The sequence below is a fragment of the Mustelus asterias genome, chromosome 4 (assembly GCF_964213995.1).
Source record: "Mustelus asterias chromosome 4, sMusAst1.hap1.1, whole genome shotgun sequence".
In the NCBI taxonomy this organism is placed as follows: domain Eukaryota; kingdom Metazoa; phylum Chordata; class Chondrichthyes; order Carcharhiniformes; family Triakidae; genus Mustelus; species Mustelus asterias.
Genome location: NC_135804.1, coordinates 51,209,619 through 51,231,763, shown reverse-complemented (window position 1 = coordinate 51,231,763; position 22,145 = coordinate 51,209,619). Strand labels below are relative to the sequence as shown.

The 22,145-nt window shown below is 43.2% G+C and overlaps 1 protein-coding gene across 6 annotated transcripts in view; it reads left to right on the top strand.

The window, feature by feature from the left end:
- fhod1 (formin homology 2 domain containing 1) overlaps positions 1–22,145 on the top strand; it is a 322,304-nt gene that overhangs the window by 242,143 nt on the left and 58,016 nt on the right. For 3 of the 6 annotated variants that reach the window (XM_078211000.1, XM_078211002.1, XM_078211001.1), the window contains exons 11-12: positions 18,928–19,032; positions 20,771–20,878. In XM_078211000.1, coding sequence (XP_078067126.1) covers positions 18,928–19,032; positions 20,771–20,878 — 213 coding nt within the window. The remainder of the gene's footprint in view (positions 1–18,927; positions 19,033–20,770; positions 20,879–22,145) is intronic. The other 3 variants (XM_078211005.1, XM_078211004.1, XM_078211003.1) reach the window with 1 other exon arrangement.

Here is a 22,145-nt window from a genome sequence, read left to right as displayed (position 1 = left end):
CAAACAGCTGAGACTGCCTTGTCCAGTATGAATGGCCTATCAATGTTCTTAATCACTTTACTGCGGCTTACAGATTGCTTTCCCATCATGGAGATGGGTTTCTCCTTACTGCTCGATAGCCCCATTATCGTATCTATTGTATCTTATCCAGGTACATTGTGGTTGGTATCGATCTTCCAATCTCGATGCGGGTCTGGTCTGGTGATGTCATCTGCTCCCTTTGTGATTCAGTTAATCTAATCAGCAGCCTGTCTGGACCCTGACCGTTTGTGAGTTCGACTGGAGGCACCCTTTCTACACACAGGCAGGGCTGAGCCTGCTGGGAGAAAACAGCCAGTTTCTGCAGCCAAACGTGGCCACTTCTACCATTTAAATGGCCAATGTGCGTTTTACAGTCCTTATGTGCATTGGTGTTGCCCGAAAAACTTACAACACGGACTGCTTCAGTATCTAAGGAGTTGTGAACATTGTGCAATAATCAAGTTGATGACTCCCAAGGAAACTCCCTTCCAATGCGATACCACTGTGCCACCACTTCTGGTGGGACTGTCCTGCTGGTGGAATAGGACATACTCAGAGATGGGGATAATGGTGTCTGGGACACATGCATACTCATATTCTTTCCCATTTAGCAAAGTGATAGTGCCACACATTTCAGACATCCTCAATGCAAAGACAGGACTTTGCCTTCACAAGGAATGTATGGTAGTCACTCCTACCAGTACACTCACGACAAGTAGATTGGTGGCTTCAAGAAGTCACAGGTATAAGTTGAGAGGCAGTAGATTTAAAACTGAGATGAGGAGGAATTACTTCTCGCAGAGGGTGGCGAATTTGTGGAACTCACTGCCTCATAGCGCAGTGGAGTCTGAATTGTTGAATGGTTTCAAGCAGGAGATAGATATTTCTAATAAACAACAGGGTAAGCGAATATGGGGAACAGGTGGGGAAGTGGATTTGAGACCAGGGACAGATCAGCCATGATCTGAGTGAATGGCGAAGCAGGCTCAAAGGGCTGAATTTGCCTACTTCTGTTCTTATCTTCCTGTGTTCCACATGGAGTAATACTTTACATACAATATCAAACTGTTGCTTGACTGGTCTGTGGGACAGCTCCCCAAATTTTGGCACAAGCCCCTGGATGTTAATAAGGAGGACTTTGCAGGGTTGACAGGGCTGGGTTTGCCACTGTTGTTTCTGGTGCCTGGTTCAATTCCTTTTTGACTTTAAAACAGTTTGGTACAAATGAGTGGCTTGTTTAGCCATTTCAGAGGGCAGTTAAGATTCAACTACATTGCATGGGTCTGGAGTCACACGTAGGCCAGACAGGGTAAGGCTGGTAGATTTCTTCCTCGAAGGGCATTAGTGAACTAGCTGGGTTTTCACAACAATCGATGATGGTTCCATGGTCACTATTATCCTTTAATTCCAGGCTGAGATCACCTGGTATCATCCACCAGCCTTGGTAACCATGGGTGTACCTGACGATCTTCGTGCCACTCAGCATTCCTCCTGTCCAAGATGAAATATCCAACTTACTCTCCGCTGCACATTAGAGAGCAAAGAAAATAGGAGAGTTATAGCTATATGGCCCCTTGGATCTGCTCCACAATTCAGTACGATCATGTTCAACTCTCAGCCTGGACTCCACTTTCCCGCCCACTCCCCATTTATCTCAATTCCCTGACAGATCTAAAATCTGTACATCTCAAAAATGTTTAACAAAGAAACATCCATGGGGGACCAATATTTTGGCGGGTAGGTTTGCTAAGGCTACGAGGAAGTGTTTAAACTAGAATGGTTGGGGGGTGGGAATCTAAATGAGGTGACTGGGAGAGAGGAGGTTAGCTTAAAAATAAAAGGGGCTTGTAGACAGTGTGAGAGGGAGGATAGGCAGGTGACAGAGAAGGGGAGCGCTCAGACTGAAGGGTTGAGATGTGTGTATTTTAACGCAAGGAGTGTGGTGAACAAAATGGATGAGCTTAGAGCGTGGATCACTACTTGGAAGTGTGATGTGGTGGCCATTACAGAGACTTGGTTATCTCAGGGACAGGACTGGATACTTCAAATGCCGGGTTTCCTCAGGGACAGGACTGGATACTTCAAATGCCGGGTTTCAGATGTTTCAGGAGGGACAGGGAAGGAGGCAAAAGAGGTGGGGGAGTGGCACTGTTGATCAGGGATAGTGTCACGGCTGTAGAAAAGATGGGTGCCACAGAGGGATTGTCTACGGAATCTCTGTGGGTAGAGGTTCGCAACAGGAAGGGGTCAATAACTTTACTGGGTGTTTTCTATAGGCCACCCAATAGTAGCAGGGACATGGAGGAGCAGATTGGGAAGCAGATCTTGGAGAGATGTGATAATAACAGAGTGGTCATGATGGGAGATTTTAATTTCCCAAATATCGATTGGAATATCCCTAGGGTAAGGGGTTTAGATGGGGAGGAGTTTGTTAGGTGTGTTCAGGAGGGCTTCCTGACACAGTTTGTAGATAAGCCTACAAGAGGAGAGGCTGTACTTGATTTGGTATAAGGGAATGAACCTGGGCAGGTGTCAGATCTCTCAGTGGGAGAGCATTTTGGGGATAGTGATCATAACTCTATCTCCTTTACATTAGCATTGGAGAGAGATAGGATCAGTCAAGCTAGGAAAGTGTTTATTTGGAGTAAGGGCAATTATGAGGTTATTAGGCAGGAAATTAGAGGCATAAACTGGAAGGAGGTTTTCTCAGGGAAATGTACAGAAGAAATGTGGCAAATTTTCAAGGAACCATGGTGCACAAAAGCTGTAACGAATTTAGTCAAGAAGAAAAGAAAAGCCTACAAAAGGTTCAGGGAGCTAGGTAATGTTAGAAATCTGGAAGAGTATACGACTAGTAGGAAGGAACATAAGAGGGAAATTAGAAGAGCAAGAAGGGGTCATGAGAAGGCCTTGGCAGACAGGGTAAAGGAAAACCCCAAGGTATTCTACAAGTATGTTAAGAGCAAGAGGATAAGATGTGAAGGAGTAGGACCTATCAAATGTGACGGTGGGAAAGTCTGTATAGAACCGGTAGAAATGGCAGAGGTACTCAATGAATACTTTGCTTCAGTATTCACAGTGGAAAAGGATCTTGGTAGTTGCAGTGCAGACTTGCAGTGGACTGAGAAGATTGAGCATGTGGACATTAGGAAAGAGGATGTGTTGGAGCTTTTGAAAAGCATCAAGTTAGATAAATCGTCGGGACTGGATGGAATGTACCCCAGGTTACTGTGGGAGGCGAGGGAAGAGATTGCTGAGCCTCTGGCGATGATCTTTGCGTCATCAATGGAGACGGGAGAGGTTCCGGATGATTGCGGATGTGGTTCCGTTATTCAAGAAAGGGAGAAGAGATAGCCCGGGAAATTATAGACCGGTGAGTCTAACCTCAGTGGTTGGTAGGTTGATGGAGAAGTTCCGGAGAGGCAGGATTTCATAGAATCATAGAAACCCTACAGTGCAGAAGGAGGCCATTCGGCCCATCGAGTCTGCACCGACCACAATCCCACCCAGGCCCTACCCCCACATATTTTACCCGCTAATCCCTCTAACCTATGCATCTCAGGGGCAATTTTAACCTGGCCAATCAACCTAACCTGCACATCTTTGGACTGTGGGAGGAAACCGGAGCACCCGGAGGAAACCCACGCAAACACGAGGAGAATGTGCAAACTCCACACAGACAGTGACCCGAGCCGGGAATTGAACCCGGGACCCTGGAGCTGTGAAGCAGCAGTGCTAACCACTGTGCTACCGTGCCAGATTTATGAACATCTGGACAGGAATAGTATGATCAGAAATAGCCAGTCCAGCTTTGTCCACGGCAGATCATGCCTTACGAACCTAATTGAATTTTTTTGAGATATAACTAGACACATAGACGAGGGAAGAGCGGTAGGTGTAGTTTATATGGATTTCAGCAAGGCGTTTGATAAGGTGCCCCATTCAAGGCTCATTGAGAAAGTGCAGGGGCATGGGATACAAGGGGACATTGCTTTGTGGATTCAGAACTGGCTTGCCCACAGAAGGCAAAGAGTAGTTGTTGATGGGTCTTTTTCAGCATGGAGGTCGGTCACCAGTGGAGTGCCCCAGGGATCTGTTCTGGGACGCTTGCTCTTTGTGATTTTTTAATAAATGACCTGGATGAGGAAGTGGAAGGATGGGTTGGCAAGTTTGCTGATGACACACAGGTTGGTGGGGTTGTGGATAGTGTAGAGGGATGTCAGCAGTTGCAACGAGACATAGATAAGATGCAAGACTGGGCGGAGAAGTGGCAGATGGAGTTCAACCCAGATATGTGTGTGGTGGTTCATTTTGGCAGGTCGAATAGGATGAAAGAATATGATATTAAGGGTAAGATGCTTAGCAGTGTGGAAGATCAGAAGGATCTTGGGGTCCGGGTTCATAGGACGCTCAAAGCAGCGTCGCAGGTAGAGGCTGTAGTTAAGAAGGCTTATGGAATACTGGCCTTCATCAATAGAGGAATTGAGTTTAGAAATCGGGAGATAATGCTGCAGCTGTATAGGACCCTGGTCAGACCCCACCTGGAGTACTGTGCCCAGTTCTGGTTGCCTCATTACAGAAAGGATGTGGAAGCCATAGAAAGGGTGCAGAGGAGATTTACAAGGATGTTGCCTGGATTAGGTGGCATGCCTTATGAGGATAGGTTGAGAGAGGTAGGTCTATTCTCCTTGGAGAGGCGAAGGATGAGAGGTGACCTGATAGAGGTGTATAAGATGTTGAGAGGTATTGATAGAGTGAATTCTCAGACTGAAATGGTTGCCACAAGAGGTCACAGGTTTAGGGTGTTGGGGAGTAAGTACAGAAGAGATGTTAGGGGTAAGTTTTTCACTCAGAGGGTGGTGGGTGCGTGGAATCGGCTGCCGGTAGTGGTGGTGGAGGCGGATTCGATAGGGTCTTTTAAGAGACTTTTGGATAAGTTAATGGAAGTTAGTAAGATAGAGGGTTATAGGTAAGCCTAGTAGGTAGGGACCTGTTCGGTGCAACTTGTGGGCCGAAGGGCTTGTTTGTGCTGTAGCTTTTCTATGTTCTATGTTCTAACTCTCTGGGATAGAGAATTCCACAGATTCGCAACCCTTTGAGTGAAGGAATTTCTGTTCATCTTTGTCTAAACAATCAGTCCCTTATCCTGCCTCGTTTCCTAGATTCCCCAGTTAGGAGGACCAACTTCTCAGTGTCGACCCTGTCAAGACTTTTAGACTCTTGTATGTTCCAATGAAATTACCTCATTCTTCTAAACTCCAGAGAATGTAGGCCCAATTTACTCAGCCTTTCATTCCTCTCACCCGAGAAGTCAATTTCTTGAACCTTCACTAAACCAAGACAAATATATCCTTCTTCAAAAAAGGAGACCAAAAGGATGCACAGTACTCCTGGTGTAGTCTCACCAAAACAATTGTCATAAGCCTTAATTATTCTTGTACTGCAATCCCCTTGCAGTAAAGACCAACAGGCCATTTGGCATCCCACTTCCTTGCTATACCTGCATGGCAAATTTCTGTGTTTCTAGTACAAATATACCCTTGTCTCGCTCAACAGCAACATTTACATGTTTCACATCGTTGAAGAAACATTCAGTTGCCTAGGCTCTAGTCACTGGAATTTCCTTCCTAAAGCTTTCCAATTCACGTTCCTCCTTTCAGAAGCTGATAAACCTCTAGTCAACTTCACTAATATCTTTTTATGTGGCTCAATGTCATATTTTGTTTTATAATACTCCTGTGAAGCAGAATCACAGAACACTACAGTGCAGAAGATGCCCTTCAGCCCATTGAGTCTGCATCAACGCATGAAAGGCCCTGACCTGCCCGCCTAATCCCATTTGCCAGCATTTGGCCTATAGCCTTGAATGTTGTGGCGTGCCAAGTACTCATCCAGGTACTTTTCAAAGGATGTGAAGCTTCCCGCCTCCACCACCCTCCCAGGCAGTGCATTCCAGATCGTCACCACCCTCTGGAAGCGTCTTGGAATGTTTTATTGTGTTAAAGGTGTTCTATAAATACAAGTAGTTGTACATCAGCCTAGAATTTCCTGAGAAGAATTATGGGGTGTGAACAATGAACACCATTATTAATGTGTAATTCAGTTAGCAACTTTTAATGAGGAACTGATACCGCGTGAATTGTGAATCACCAAATTTGCTGGATAATCTGAGCAACTCTGCTGCTTTTTAATTTATTAAATTATTTTTGGATATGAACATCACTGGTAAGGCCAGCATTTGTTACCCATCCCAATTTGCCCTGAGAGGGTGCTAGTGAACGACCTCCTTCACCACTGCAGTCCATGTAATGTAGATAAATCTACAGTGCTGTTAGAAAACAGTGTCACACGGTTAACCATCCTGTCATTGTCATGATTTCATTACACATTAAACTCAATAGAGAATGACATGTCTCTAATTGATAGTGTAAGTACCCTTTGTAGCATTGTGATAGTTGTTGATAATTGGCAATTAACCTCTGGCTCAGAAAGTGAACAAGTTAAATAGTGGCGTCTCATTCCTTCAGGTAGTGAACTGGCTGGAGATTTTAAAACGGTCAACTTTTTTTTAAAATCCTGCTTTTCCTTCCTGTCCCTTGTGTTTCTCCATTAGTGCAATATTTCTTTCCCTTTCTAACTTTTTCTTTCTGTATCTGATTTGGCCATTTCTGTTCAGTCTCTTCTCTGTTTATTTATCAATGCTTTGATCTCATTGGTTAAAGAGATACACTGTTTGGCCCCTAGTTCACCAAGGTCCCAGATGTTCTGTTGCCGTTTTATGCATTATTATCAGCTTGCACTTCCTGCAACTCTCATGGGAGGAAATATCTTTAGCAGAAGAGCATAGGAACAAGTCTAACTACCAGGACACACTGTTAGATGCCCCCCTTTAAGCAAATTCTGGGCCAATGTCATTCTCATTATGCCTCATTAGTACTTTAATCTCCAAATAGCAGAGCTTATCTTTCTGAATGTAATCCAAACACTGGCATTAGTCAGACTTTTGACCATTTTATTAACTCTGTTTTCTGAAGCACCATAAAAAGTCTCTTTAATTTAACTTAATTGATTTCTTACTAAACAGGAGCTGCTTTTTCTGCCAGTTCATTGGCACTGTGAAGTTTACTCGAAGTGTACTTAGTTTCTCTTCAATTCCCACCCATCAGCTGGTTCCTTCACAGCACATTCCCTGAACGTTTACTGCACTGTTTGCTGTGCATTTCTAGTTAAGGATAGCAAGATTTTTTTTAGCTGCCTTGTATTTTCTTGGGAAAAAGTGGAGTGATGGGACTATGTTCCTAAACTAAATGCTTCCTTGAATACTTCTTGAGCAATTTAACTTGTGCCCGGAGGCAGTAAACATTCTGTCACATTAGGGACTTGATTACTTTTCATGCAATTATATTTATAAAATCTTGCATTGATTTTTTTTAAGAATACTGCATTTAAAGGTAAAATAAATACTGAGGTTTACGTGACAGTGACAATGTGATATCATGTCCCCAGACACACGTTACTCTTAGTGCAGCAAAGATTATCTTCTGGACGTTGGACAACATATTGGCATTGATCTGAGTGCAATGTGTAAAAGTATCCGACAAACCCTTTTTCTTTTGGTTGTATACACTTTCTGCATTCTACATTGTGTGAAATCACATCTGCAAATCTAATAGGATTGGAAGACGCATTTAAGTTGAAAATCACAATGGCTGTTTGGTACTCAGTACTTTGAACTCCATGCACAAGAGCTGGAATTTCTGTGTCCCTCCTGGTTCGTGAACCATATCATTCTCTGTTTTCATCCCAGACAGACTTTGCTACTGGCTGTTCCATTGCAATGTTTATTGAGTCTGTGAATAACTTTTCAGAAAGAGAAATTCTCTCCTTCCCCCTCATGTTTTCATTCCCTGGAGGTAATTCTGACTTTGTGAGATTGTAAAATTGGTGGCAGCAGATTGGCTGCCCATTTCACATCTCGCCAAACTTTATTTCTGTTGCTATCAATTGAAATAATATGAGAGAGGTGAAAAACAAGTAGGTGCTATTACCTGTTTCACACTATCGCACAAAGTTGAGGTCTGCCTGACTAATGGAAGATGTTACACCATGTCACTGGTAACTGGGTTACCTCAAAGCATTGTATTGTGCAACAAAATTTATCCTAATCCTAAATTGGAAGTGAATGGCAAACTAGGCTGCTTGTGATTTAGACAAAAGTCACCATAGTCCCAGATGACCATAGGCTGACTGTTGGTGATTTAACCTGAAGGCCACCACACCTCAAGTGAGGGGCAAGGTTGAGAAGGTGGAGCCTTCATAAATAACCTCAGCTGCTATGGGAATTGAACCTGCACTATTGGCATCACTCTGCGTCACGAACCAGCCGTCCAGCCAACTGAGTTAATTAACCTGACAGCAAAGAAAATAAGCATCTGGATGGTTAGAAATGAATGAAAGCAAACTAAAGAATTCAAACTTCAAAATATAGAGCTACACAGGTGGACAGAAATCTGATAAATGTATGTTTAAAAAGTGAACAATGCCATAATAGGTGTGAGACATGTCTTTTACTGATGAGCGATATTTTTAATCGGTCATTTATCCCTATTGCATTTTCAGCTCCAACACAACAACAATTTGCATTTCCGTTATATCTTCAACATAAACGAATCATAAATCAAAGCAAGATCCCACAACCAAATCATCTGTTTTGTGTATTGGTTGAGGGACGAATGTTGGCCAGGGCACCAAGAAGAATCCCTTGCTTTTAAGTGGTGCTGCATGATTTTTTAAATTCCACCTGCAAGAGCTGAAGGGACCTTGTTCCAACATCTCATCCATAAGACGCGCAGCACCCTCGGAACCGCACTGAAATGTTGACCAATTATGTACTTGCTACACACAGCAGCCAGTCAGGACCAGTCTTTCATCCAGCATCCTCCAGCTTCCTGGAAGGTCCTCCGTCCTATTTTCTCCAGACGTTACCAGTGCCTGTTCATTGTCAGTGAGAGAAAAAAATCACTCTGGTTTCCATCAAAATCTGCAGTAAATCAGGGATCTTGTAATTTTAACTTGTAACTGTAGGCGGCTTGCATATTTATTAATTTGACAGCTAGACAAATCACCATAGGAAATAATTAACTTGTTTTGATACTAGAAATGTTGTACATTAATTAAATTGTGATCGTGTTGTTCATGAAGGGAGATTAGAAATTGAAGGCACAAAGGGTTACTTCAAACAAAATAATTCTAAACCTTCTGAAAGCTGATTAAATAGATAAGCTTGAGCCAGAATTGGCACTAATAAATTGTCCTCATAAATTGACAGCAGGCCTGAACCCTCTGAGGTTAATCTATTGGTTATTTATATTCAATATAAAACCAGGCATTTTAAGGCCTAGTAAGTAGAGTTTCATTGTCTAATGTGCCTAAGTCAGTTTTTAAATTGTTTTTCTACACAATGATCGTATACTCCTCTTATCAAAAACATTCCAACAGTAACAATAAACCAAAAGAATGTTATGGAAGTGAAAACAGGGTGAGCCATGTTCCCGTGACCTTGCATCCCACCCGGGACAGGGAGAACAAGAGGAGAGAACTATGTTCCGTCCTTTTGAAATGACTTACATGGTGTACTCAGAGGCAGTCTAGAACAGGCTCACTGATGAGGTATCAAAGGCAAACATTGGAAAGAAATGGCCTGTTGTGGAGGGCAGCAGCAATCTCTGTAATGAGATTCTCCCATTCAAACTTACCTGTTTGGCCGGCATGTTACAAACTGGCTTCAGGGGCCGGAAAGAGGGACTTTGAGGGTCACATTTGGCCCTCGGGCTGCACATTGGATAAGCCTGGCCTATATCATCGATCAACTTGTGCTGTAGAGCATTCTCGGTACCCACTGTTTGCTGGCAGGCAGCTATTAGTTGTGTCATTGATGTTGAATTAATGTATTCATATCAGAAAATAAGCATTTTTCACAAGATGGCACAGTGGTCCACCCATTGAAGAAAATGTTGCGAGCTTTGTTGAAGCAAATTAAAGATTTACATTTCTATAGCGCCATCCATAAACTCAGGACATTCCAAATTACAGCCAATTAAGCACTTTTGAAGTGTAGCTGATGATGTGATGTATTACTAATGAAACTAGTTCATGGATAGTAAAGCCCCACAAACAACAATGTGATTCTGACTTTTTGGTGATGTTGCTTGGTGGATAAATATTGGTCAGGGCACCAAAGCAAAACTCCCATGCTCTTTTTCACAATGGTGTCAAACAAAGAACTGTACAGCACAGGAACAAGCCCTTCAGCCCACCAAGCCAGTAGAGACACATGACGCCTTTCTAAACTAAAGACCTTTTGGTCCGTATCGCTCTATTCCTTACCTATTCATGTAACTGTCAAGATGCCTCTTAAACATTGCTATGGTATCTGTTTCTACCACCACCTCTAGCAGTGCATTCCAGGCAATTAACAACCTTCTGTGTAAAAAAAAAACTTACCTCTCCCATCTCCTTTAAACTTCTCCCTTTTATCTTAAACCTATGTCCCCATGTAATTGACATTTCTACCCTTGGAAAAAGACTCTAACTATCCATTCTATCCATGCCTCTCATAATTTTGTAAACTTCTATCAGGTCACCCCTCAACCTCCAATATTCAAGTGAAAACAAACCAAGTTTGTCCAATCTCTCCTCATTGCTAATACCCTCCAAACCAGGCAACATCCTGATAAACCTTTTCTGCACCTTCTCCAAAGTCTTCACATCCTTCTGGTAGTGTGGCGACCAGAACTTTACGCAATATTCCAAATGTGGCCCAGCTAAAGTTCTATACAGTCTCAATATAACTTGCCAATTTTTATACTCTGTGCCCCATCTGTGAAAGTAAGCATGCCAGGTGTCTTCTTGACCACCTTATCCATTTGTATTGCCACTTTCAGGGAACCGTGGACCTTTATGTCTAGATCCCTCTGTATGCTAATGCTTCTAAGGGTTCTGCCATTTACTGTATACTTCTCTCCTGTATTAGACCTTCCAAAATGCATCACTTTGTATTTGTCTGGATTAAATCTGTCATTTCTCTGTCCAGGTCTCCAGCCTGTCTATATCCTGCTGTATCCTTTGGCAATCCTGCTCTCTATCCGCAGCTCCCCCAATCTTTGTGTTGTTCACAAACTTACTAATCAGGCCACCTACATTCTCCTCCAAATAACAGGGGTTCCAGCACTGATCCTTGCGGAACACGACTCGTCACAGATCTCCAGTCAGAAAAACATCCTTCCATTGCTACTCTGTCTCCTATGACCAAGCCAGTTCTGTATCCATTTTACCAGCTCACTGTATGTCCCATGTGACTTCATCCTATGTATCAGCCTACCATGAGGGATTTTGTCAAAGGCCTTGCGAAAGTCCATGTAGACAACATCCACCACCCTGCCCCCATCAATAATCTTTGTCACTTCCGCAAAAAAACGCAATCAAGTTTGTGAGACATGACCTCCCCTGCACAAAGCCATGCTGTCTATTGCTAATAAGTCCATATTTTTACGAATGTGAGTAAATCCTGTCTCTAAGAATCGTCTCCAATAATTTCTCTACCACTGATGTAAACTCACCGACCTGTAATTTCTCAGATTATCCATGTTGTCTTTCTTAACAAAGGAACAACGTTGTCCAATCTCCAGTCCTCTGGGGCCTTGCCTATGACTAAAGAGGATACAAAGATATTGTACAAGGCCCCAGCAATTTTCTCCCTCACCTCCCTCAGTATTCTGGGATAGATCCCATCAGATCACAGGGACTTGTTTATCTTAATACTTTTCAAAACACCCAACACCACCTTTTTTATATCGACATGCCCTAGAATATCAATATACCCCCCCTCTACACTCACCATCCACCATGTCATTCTCCTTTGTGAACACCGATGCAAAGTATTCGTTAAGGACCTCACTCTCTTTCTCCCGCTCCATGCAATAATTCCCTCCATTGTTTTGAGTGAACCTTTTCCCTAGCTACCCTCTTGCTCCTGATATACATATAAAATGCTTTGAGATTTTCCTTAATATTGTTTTCCAAGGACATTTCATGGCCTCTTTTAGCCCTCCTAACTGCTCGTTTAATTTATTTTCTGCTTTCTTTATGTTCTTCGAGGGCTCCATCTGTCTTCAGTTTCCTAAACCTTACGTATTCCTCCTTTTTCTTTTTGACTGAGCTTACAATTTCTCTTGTCATCCAAGGTTCTCTAATCTTGCCATCCTTATCCTTCATTTTCACAGGAATATGTTGGTCCTGAACTCTAGTCAACTGGCCTTTAAAAGACACCCACGTGACAGATGTGGGCATCTCCCTAAAACAGCCACCCCCAAACGATATTCTCCAGTTCCTACCTAATATTGGCATAGTTAGCCTTCCCCCAATCTAGTACTTTCACCCCAGGATAATCTTATCCTTATCCATAAGTAATTTAAAACTTACTGAATTATGGTCAATGTTTCCAAAATGCTCCACCGCTGAAACTTCAAACACCTGGCTCATATTGCCCCTTCCCTAGTTGGACTATTTACATTTTGCTTCATGAAATCCTCCTGAACGCATCTAACAAATCCTCCCCCCCCCCCCCCCCCCCCCCCGGCCCTCTCCCCCATCCAAGCCCCTGGCACTAAGGGAGTCTCAGCCAATATATGGGAAGTTAAAATCACCCACCACAATAATCATGTTGTTTTTACATTTTTCCATAATCTGCCCACATATCTGTTCCTCTATCTCCTGCTGGCTGTTGGGAGGCCTGTAGAACAACTCCATCAAAGTGAGTGCACCCTTCCTATTCCTGAGCTCCACCCTATGCCCTGGCTGGATGAGCTCTCCAAGGTGTCCCCCCTCAGTACAGCTGTAATATTCTCCCTAATCAGTAAAGCAACTCCCCCACCTCTTTTGCATCCCTCTCTATCATACCTGAAACATCTAAATCCCAGAATGTTAAGCTGCCAGTCTTGTCCCTCTCTCAACCAAGTCTTTGTAATAGCTACAACATCATAGTTATATATACCAATCCAAGCTCTAAGTTCATCTGCCTTACCCATCATACTCCTTGCATTGAAACAAATACACTTCAGACTGCTAGTCCGGCCGTGTTCAGTAACCTTCCCCTGACTGTTCTTCCTCTCAGCCTTACTGGCCTTAGTCTCTAACTCCTCCTCAATCATTTCACTTGCTGACCTAATGCTCTGGTTCCCACCTGCCACACTTGTTTAAACCCTCCCGAGTGACACTAGCAAACCTCCCTGCCAGGATTTTGCTGCCCCTCCGGTTTAGGTGCAACCCGTCCTCCTTGCACAAGCCCCACCTGCCCTGGAAGACATCCCAATGATCCACATATCTGGAGCCCTCCTTCCTACACCTGCTGTTTAGCCACATATTTTACTGTACTATCCTCCTATTCCTTAGCCTCACTGGCACATGGCACAGGGCGTAATCCTGAAATTATAACCCTAGAGATCCTGCTTTTCAACCTACCACCTAACTCCCAGAATTCCCTTTGCAGCGATATTGTAACGGGATATTTTACATCCATCCAAGAGGGCAAAAAATCATGTATATATATTTGGGTTATTTTTAAGACTTTTAAAAAATTGGCAAACTTTAAATTTTTAATTGAATTGACTTTTGTGAGATAGGAATATTCAATTAATTTTACAAGGGTCAGAATCAATGAGCTATGGTGAAGTATTGGTATGTGTTTACATTGAGTCCACTCATAAATTAGGAACAAGTGCGTAGTTTTATGCTGATATGTGGGTAGCTGTACTTCCCATCTGTATCATGCCTGATAATTTACATGTGAAAGCATTAAGTATTAGTCTTTTGGTCTGCAGTCACTGTGTTATTCATTTCCTGTAGTTCTGGATTATAGGAAGCAGACAAGCAGTCATCAAGTTTATGGAGGCAGGTCAAATCCTTCCCCACAACAAGCAGATACCTCTGTGGGAAAAATGTCGATGATTGGCTAACATTTCAACATAGTCATCATAGAAACTGAAGGCGGAAAGATTTTCTTTCCTTCAACTCGAGTAAAAAAATGTAGGCCTGTATTTAGATGTCTGCTTAATTCAGCAGCAAATGCTTCTTGCTACAAGTCGCTATTTCTCTGTTAACTCTACCCAGGATAGGTGTGCAGTGTTTTACAATTTCACAGTACAAGAAAGAAAGACTTGCATTCAAATAATACTTTTCACCTCAGAACAACCCAAAGTGCTTTAAAGTACAATCACACCGGCCAATTTGTACAAGGCAAGGTGCAAGCAATGTGACAAGGCCGATGTTGACTGAAGTATAAACACTGACCAACACACAAGATAGAACGCCTCTGCTCTTCAAAGGGCAGATGGAATCTTGAATTAATGACTCATCCGAAATACAGAACTTCCGGCATTATTGATGACTTAACAGTCGAGATTGTATTGATCCTCATAAAGCAATAAGACGACCAATATTTTTTTTTTCAAAAGCAGCTGTAAATTCAATTTATAGCACAAATCCATCAGTACAATGTTTTTGAAAAGCTGACATTTAATTGACATTGTATGATGTACTGAAGGTTTCAATCAAAATTTTGTAAGTACGTCATACGCTCTGCTATCACTTAACTGACACCTCTGAAGACTTGTGTAGTAAGCATTCTAGTTTGATTTTGTAATCATTACAAAAATTTGGTGGACAGTTTTTTTTCTCCATATATTATATCGGGATTTTGTGGCCTCATTCGGGCGAGACCGGAAATTCCTGCCTGAGGTCAACAGACATTTCTGTTGTCCGCCCCTCACCCGCTCTGATTCCATGGCTGGCAAGGCGGTAGAATTCCAGCGCATCAGTCTCTGTTTTTTCAGAGCATCTCCTGCTTCTCCCGCTGAGGATTGAAAATCACGCCTGATGCCCTCTGTGGCTTTGTATCCCTGGTAGTCAAGATGTGGAGATGCCGGCATTGGACTGGGGTAAACACAGTAAGAGTTTTAACAACACCAGGTTAAAGCCCAACAGGTTTATTTGGTAGCAAATGCCATTAGCTTTCGGAGCGCTGCTCCTGAGCGCTGCTCAGGTACACGGTACCTACTCTTGCAACTCGGCCAACGTTGTCTACCTGATACGCTGCAGGAAAGGATGTCCCGAGGCATGGTACACTGGGGAAACCATGCAGACGCTACGACAACGGATGAATGAACACTGCTCGACAATCACCAGGCAAGACTGTTCTCTTCCTGTGGGGGAGCACTTCACCGGTCATGGGCATTCAGCCTCTGATCTTCGGGTAAGCATTCTCCAAGGCGGCCTTCACGACACACGACAGCGCAGAGTCGCTGAGCAGAAACTGATAGCCAAGTTCTGCACACATGAGGATGGCCTAAACCGGGATGTTGGGTTTATGTCACACTATCAGTAACCCCCACAGCTTGCCTCCTGGACTTGCAGAATCTCACTGGCTGTCCTGTCTGGAGACAATACACATCTCTTTAACCTGTGCTTAATGCTCCCTCCACTCACAGTCTGTATCTTTAAGACCTGGTTGGCTGTAGAGATTCGCAATCTAATCAGTATTCTGTAACTTGATTTTGTGTCTCTGTGCCCTGTTTGAGAGCAGATTTCCACTCCATCTGACGAAGGAGCAGCGCTCCGAAAGCTAATGGCATTTGCTACCAAATAAACCTGTTGGACTTTAACCTGGTGTTGTTAAAACTCTTGCTTTGTATCCCACCAGGTAGTGTCTTTACTCACTGCACTGCTGCAGGAGTTCTGGCAGCTGTTTCTATCCATAGATTGGAATTTACTAAATGTATTGACCATTGAAATTATTCTTTTCTTAGTTTATTTTGTACCCCTACTTCCATACAGGAATGTAATCTCACTCAGTGTCAGCCAGCAGCTGTAGTTTCACCATTGGTGAGGCCATTTTTATGAGTCAGTTGTCTGCTTCAGCTCGCTACCTACTTGCTGCCTCTCAAACCCTCATTGCCTCTGGCTCGCCACCCACTCCTGAGCTCTGGCTGCTCCACTCATCACCCCGCTTCTCAGTCCCTCACCACCCTTCTCTCCCAGCCCCTTGCCGCAGTCCATCCAGCCCCTCTCCTAACCCCTTGCCTCTGCCTGGCCTGCTGAGGGGGAAGGAGAAGGGTTGTAAGGGGTTGACAGTGCAGTAGCAAGCATGGCAAGCGTGGGGCGAGGAGGGAGGCGGGTAGCAGAGAGGGTTCATGAGGGAGGGGACTCAAGTCAAGAGAGGCAGTGAGCAGGACGGCGAGGGATCAGAAGGGACATAGTGGGTGAAATGGTGAGGGGTAGGAGGGAGGCCATGAGCCTTCTGTGTCTATTTGGTGGCAAAAGCCACACCAAATAAACCTGTTGGACTTTAACCTGGTGTTGTTAAACTTCTTACTGTGTTTACCCCAGTCCAACGCTGGCATCTCCAAATCATGACTACCATCGACACCGCAAACTGCCAGCTCCAAGTGGAGAGGATCTCCAAGAAGATCGCGCATACCGACACAGACATCAAGTTTCTACAAAGGGTGTGGCTTTTGCCACCAAATAAACCTGTTGGACTTTAACCTGGTGGTGTTAAACTTCTTGCTGTGTTAACCCCAGTCCAACGCCGGCATCTCCACATCCTTCTGTGTCTGGCATGGACAACAGACACAGAATGATGATGTCAGTGGCGGGGGAAACCTCGCATGCACCAGTGGAAGGAGTGGAGACCGAGTGGACTGGCACAACTGTCCCCGATGCAGCAGCAGCAAGCACAGCAATTTTGTAAAGAGATAAATGAGGGTGCTCTCTCATGTACATTGGACCACAAAGTGGCTCTTTGTTTTTGGAATGACCGCATGATTTTCTGCCAAGACTCTTAACCGTTGATCATCAGAGAAAACTACAAGTCATTTGGCAGTTAGGGTACACATACATACAGCGTAAAAGATTACATTGGTATACACACATGTATGGGAGATATGTGTGCTTTTCCTGGCTGCTGCATCAATCTTAGCTTTTGGATAGATTACCAGCTCTTCTTTCCCCAAAATCACTTCTAGTCTCAAATCGCAGATTTCCCATTCCTTTGTTATTGTGTAATGGACTGGGGGCTGTTACATTGTGGCAAACTGCAGTATGCATTATCCAGTGTCCTACATATATGTTCTCCATATATAATTGTGATATACAAACATTCACCTTGAAATTATGATGACAAATATTGCTAGCAATGTGAAATGATTCTGGTGACTGTAGAGATGCAGGCAGATTGTTAATGGAATTACGTGATTGAGGTACACCAGCTAATGTTGCAGCAAGCCTTTGGCTTAGTGGTAGTATTCTGGCCTCTGAGTCTGAAGGTGCAGTGTTTGAACCACTTTCCACCAGTCTTAGTGAGTGAAGACAAGTGCTCCACTCTGAAGTTTAGGCTGATAACAAGCTGGGAATGCGCCTGTCTGCTCGATGTGCGTGGCCCCTCATCTTCAATGGTGACAGCACCAAAGTGTCTCCCACCGTGCAAAACTAACCACCCCAGTAACTATATTGATGATGGTAATGGCTGTGGAAGGGTGATCACTTTATGGCCTGTCTGCCTGTTAATCACTCCACCACTTCACACAAAGGGAATAGTTGGAAATATGGAAATAGCCACCAGCTAAATTGGGTTTGAGATTCGGAACAGTGCAGATCCTCTCTTTTCATAGTAATTCTTGTTGGATGGTAATGTGAGTCAGGCAGGTAATCAGGATCATTGTAGAGGTTCAGCCACAAGCCATTATGAGTGGCATATGAAGCCCAGTGGTATCAGTACAGAAAGTAAGTATGCAACAAAAACAGATTTACAACCGAGAGTTAGGAAACATATACATTCCCCATTCCATCGAATGGGCCTCCTTGGCTGGTTTTGCTCCACATCTGCTTTCAAAAATTCTTAACCATGCTCAGAAGAATGTCCTTGGAAAAGGTTTGATTTAAAAAAAAATCTCTATCTAATACCATGGAGAACATCTGAGTTAAATAATGAGCGATTGTAATGAAGAAAGCTCTAGCCCATTTAATTGGGTGATCCCCATGGACTAAACCAGCCTTTTATGAATTCAGCGTATCATTTGTACAAATGAGAAGATGAGCAAGGTCTCCAGTGACTCTCTGCTGGTTCCTCATAGTCAGACCTTTGACAAAATCAAAATTGAAATGCTCTTTAAAATGATCTCTGCTGGTCAAAAGGTTAAAATATGCTAAGACAGTACTTGGGACAGTATTTTCAGCATTGAGAGGATGGCAGCTTTTATCTTTTGAGATTGGTCAGATTTATTCAACAGTAAGGTGCACATGCTGCTTACAGAGAACATTGGTTTGGAAATTGTGGGAGTTTGTGTCCATTACGTGAAGCAGACAGAAAATCAGGCATCTCTGAACTACGATTTTCTGATGAGGAATTTCTGTAAATGTCGATTTGTGCTGGGAGCGCCCAAACACAAAACCCACCCTTGTATCTCATCAATGCTTTGAAGACTAGATCTTGAACTCTTTAAACTACCTTCACACAAATGGATCATACAACAATTTCTTCTCTTGTGCCTTAAAATTGATTTTACTATCGCTGATGTATAAAATATTCTCCTCTGTAACTTCTGTACTACCTTTTGAAAGATGAATTACTTGCATTAAGCAGTGTATTTTAAAGCCTTCAGTCTATATGAAATGCAGATTATTTGCATCATTGAAGCATATCAGTTACTCACGCTTCTGACTGAAATATTTAACAACTTTAATGGCTTGTTTAGCATGCAGTCTATAATAATATTGCACAGCTTGTTTGGTGGATGACTTGCTTCAGCAGCTCTTTGCCTACATCTTTTTCTTACATCTCTGGTCCTTTACTAGGGCTCCTTCATACACCAGTTATTATGCAGCAACTTCTTTCACCTTTCCATCGAGAACTGGGCTTGCTAATCAAGCATCAGATGAGCGCTCCCTAAACCCCACCAGGTTCGTGTTACTTTTGTATTGTCAGTTTGAACGTTCCCAGTGTCTCATTTTCAACCAAAGATGATGAGTTCAGGGAGTTCTGTTAACTCCAGAAATTGGGGATTTTATATTCCAAACACAGTAAGTGCCAGTAATAGACTCAAAAAAGCTGATCTGTTATTTATTGCTGATTAACATTCCTCATGTAGTTGGGTAGAGCCACTGTGGAAAGAGAAGAGACCTGAGGTTTGTGTAGGGTAGACCTGAGGTTTGTGTAGGGTAAACCAGTGGATAATGAACTGAATTTAGATTTAATTGGATCAAATGCCTTGGAGTTGTTCTGTTACTTTTAGTGTTCTTTAATGAGTTTGGTCTTAAAAACAAGTTGTTTCAACAGTTTCTTATTTCCTATGGTTTTCCAGGAGCACAGAATTTGATTCCCTCTCTCCAGGTGGTTTCAAACTACAAGCTCTTTCTCCCTATCACTCCATTTAGCCGATCTATGTTCAATATGGCGGCCTGCTGAGGCAATAGCAGTACAACTCAAATAAAAATACACTAATACACCAAAAATCAGATGGGGGAATTACAAACATCGTTATTCTTCTGACAATGTCAACGAGGAAATAAAATTCCTCCTGTCAACAATCAGCAAAAAAAATACTCACTGAATGCAAAAGTGGTTTTCTTTGCCTATTTTTCTTTCAGTAAAATTGTTGAGTTCAACCCTATAGATCCTTATGATTCAAATGACATGCGTCTATAATTCTTGTGGCCTGTATATTATTTTAGACATTGATTTTCTAAGTGCTGGTTCATAATATTCATTCTGAAAAATGTACCCCTGTCCAGTTAAATGCTTATTTTTTTCCAGTTTGGTGTTTGTCATATTAGTCAAGTCATATGTGATGGATAAATTCAATATATAGAATCATAGAATCCCTACAGCGCAGAAGGAGGCCATTCGGCCCATCGAGTCTGCACCGACCACAATCCCACCCAGGCCCTACCCCCACATATTTACCCGCTAATCCCTCTAACCTACACATCCCAGGACTCTAAGGGGCAATTTTTAACCTGGCCAATCAACCTAACCCGCACATCTTTGGACTGTGGGAGGAAACCGGAGCACCCGGAGGAAACCCACGCAGACATGAGGAGAATGTGCAAACTCCACACAGACAGTGACCCGAGCCGGGAATCGAACGTGGGACCCTGGAGCTGTGAAGCAGCAGTGCTAACCACTGTGCTACCGTGCCGTACAATACAATATATTGTATTGCTAGATTTTAATGCTGTTATTTAACCGTTATGGTACATCCCTAAGTTTTTTCTCAACATATTAAAATAAAATTATACCAGAGGTAGGCTTTCTAAAGTCTGTATAAATGTGCATTGGCAGAAATAGGGCTGGGGAACCCACCATGAGGGGTGGCCTTTAGCGGAACTGGAAAATGCCACTTATAGAAATTGCTTTCCTGCTTCAAAGAAAAGTAACTCTTCACTCTTGCAACATCGCAGGGACTCGGAGGATATCAGCCTGCTACTGAAGTATAGAAACTGGCAGGAAGTCGTTTAGTCTGCAGACACTGCCGACATTGGCTTAATGTTTGAATTTGGCAGCATTGGAGAGATCAGTGCAGGGCTTCTCTGTGAGAACATCGGGACATCTTAATACGTTTTGTTGTCTTTTTTTTAAACGAACCCTTGATATAGTGTGCCTAATTTTTTAAAAAGTTGACCTTTAATCTGCCCACAGTCTTGCTCCCAGAAAATTATATTCATCGTTCGGTAAGCCGGATGTGCTAAAGTCACCTTCGGAGGAGAAAACAATGAAATCAGGTCCTGGAGAAAGAAGTATTTTCAAGTAAGTCAGAGCTGTGTCAAGGTTCGAATGTTAAATTTGGATGTCTATGTTTAGTATATGAAAATTCATTTTGATAAAAGTGGAATAAATGAAGTAACGGTGAAATTTTAAATATTCACAATTTTATCATCAGTCATACGGATTCCCTGGCATAATTTTCACTGGACAATACCTTGTTTAAGATATTATCTCATTGCTAAGCTTCTTTCATGGGATGGGGGCATAATGTTTATTGCCCAAATCTAATTGCCCTTGAGAAGGTGGTGGTAAGCTGCCGCCTTGACCCACTGCGGTCTGTGTGGTGTAAATGCAGCCACAGTGCTGTTAAGGAGGGAGTTCCAGGATTTTGATCCAATGACTGTGAAGGCCGTGATGAGTGGCCCTAGCAAACTGAGCAGGTTATAGCTGAGTAAATGCAGCTCAATAGCACTGCTGCAACTCCTTCAATCATTTTGCTGAAAATTGAGAGTAGACTGATTGGCTGGGTTGGATTTGTCCTGCTTTTTGTAGAGAGGACATACTTGGAGAATTTTCCACATTGCCAGATAGTGTTGTAGCTGTAGTGGAACAGCTTGACCGGGGGTGAGAGAAGTTCTGGAACACAAGTCTCCGAGTAATATTGCCTAATGTTGTCAGGGCCAATAGATTTTGCAGTATCCAATGCCTTCAGCCATTTCTTGTTATCATGTGGAGAAGACTGGCATCTGTGATCAGCCTTCTCTTTTGCACAGATCTCCCAGCTTGATGGCTACAAGAGCAGATCAGAGGCTAGGAATCCTGCAGTGAGTAACTCACCTCCTGATTACCCAAAGCCTGTCAACCATCTACAAGGTGGAAGTCAGGAGTATGATGGAATACTCTCCACTTGCCTGGATGAGTGCAGCTCCAATAACACTCAAGAAGTTCAACACCATCCAGAACAAAACAGCCCACTTGATTGGTACCCCTGCCACAAACATTAAATCCCTCCACACTGATGAACAGTGGCAGCCATGTGTATCATCTACAAGATGCACTGCAGGAACTCGCCAAGGTTCCTTAGGCAGCACTTTCCAAACTCACGAGGACAAGAGCAGCAGATACCAGGGAACACAACACCTGAACGTTCCCTTTCAAGTCACTCAACATCCTCATTTGGAAATATATTGCCGACTCTTCAATGTGGCTGGGTCAAAATCCTGGAACTCCCTCCCTAACAGCATTGTGGGTGTATCTACTCCTCAGGACCTGCAGCGGTTCCAGAAGGTGGCTCACCATCTTCTCAAGG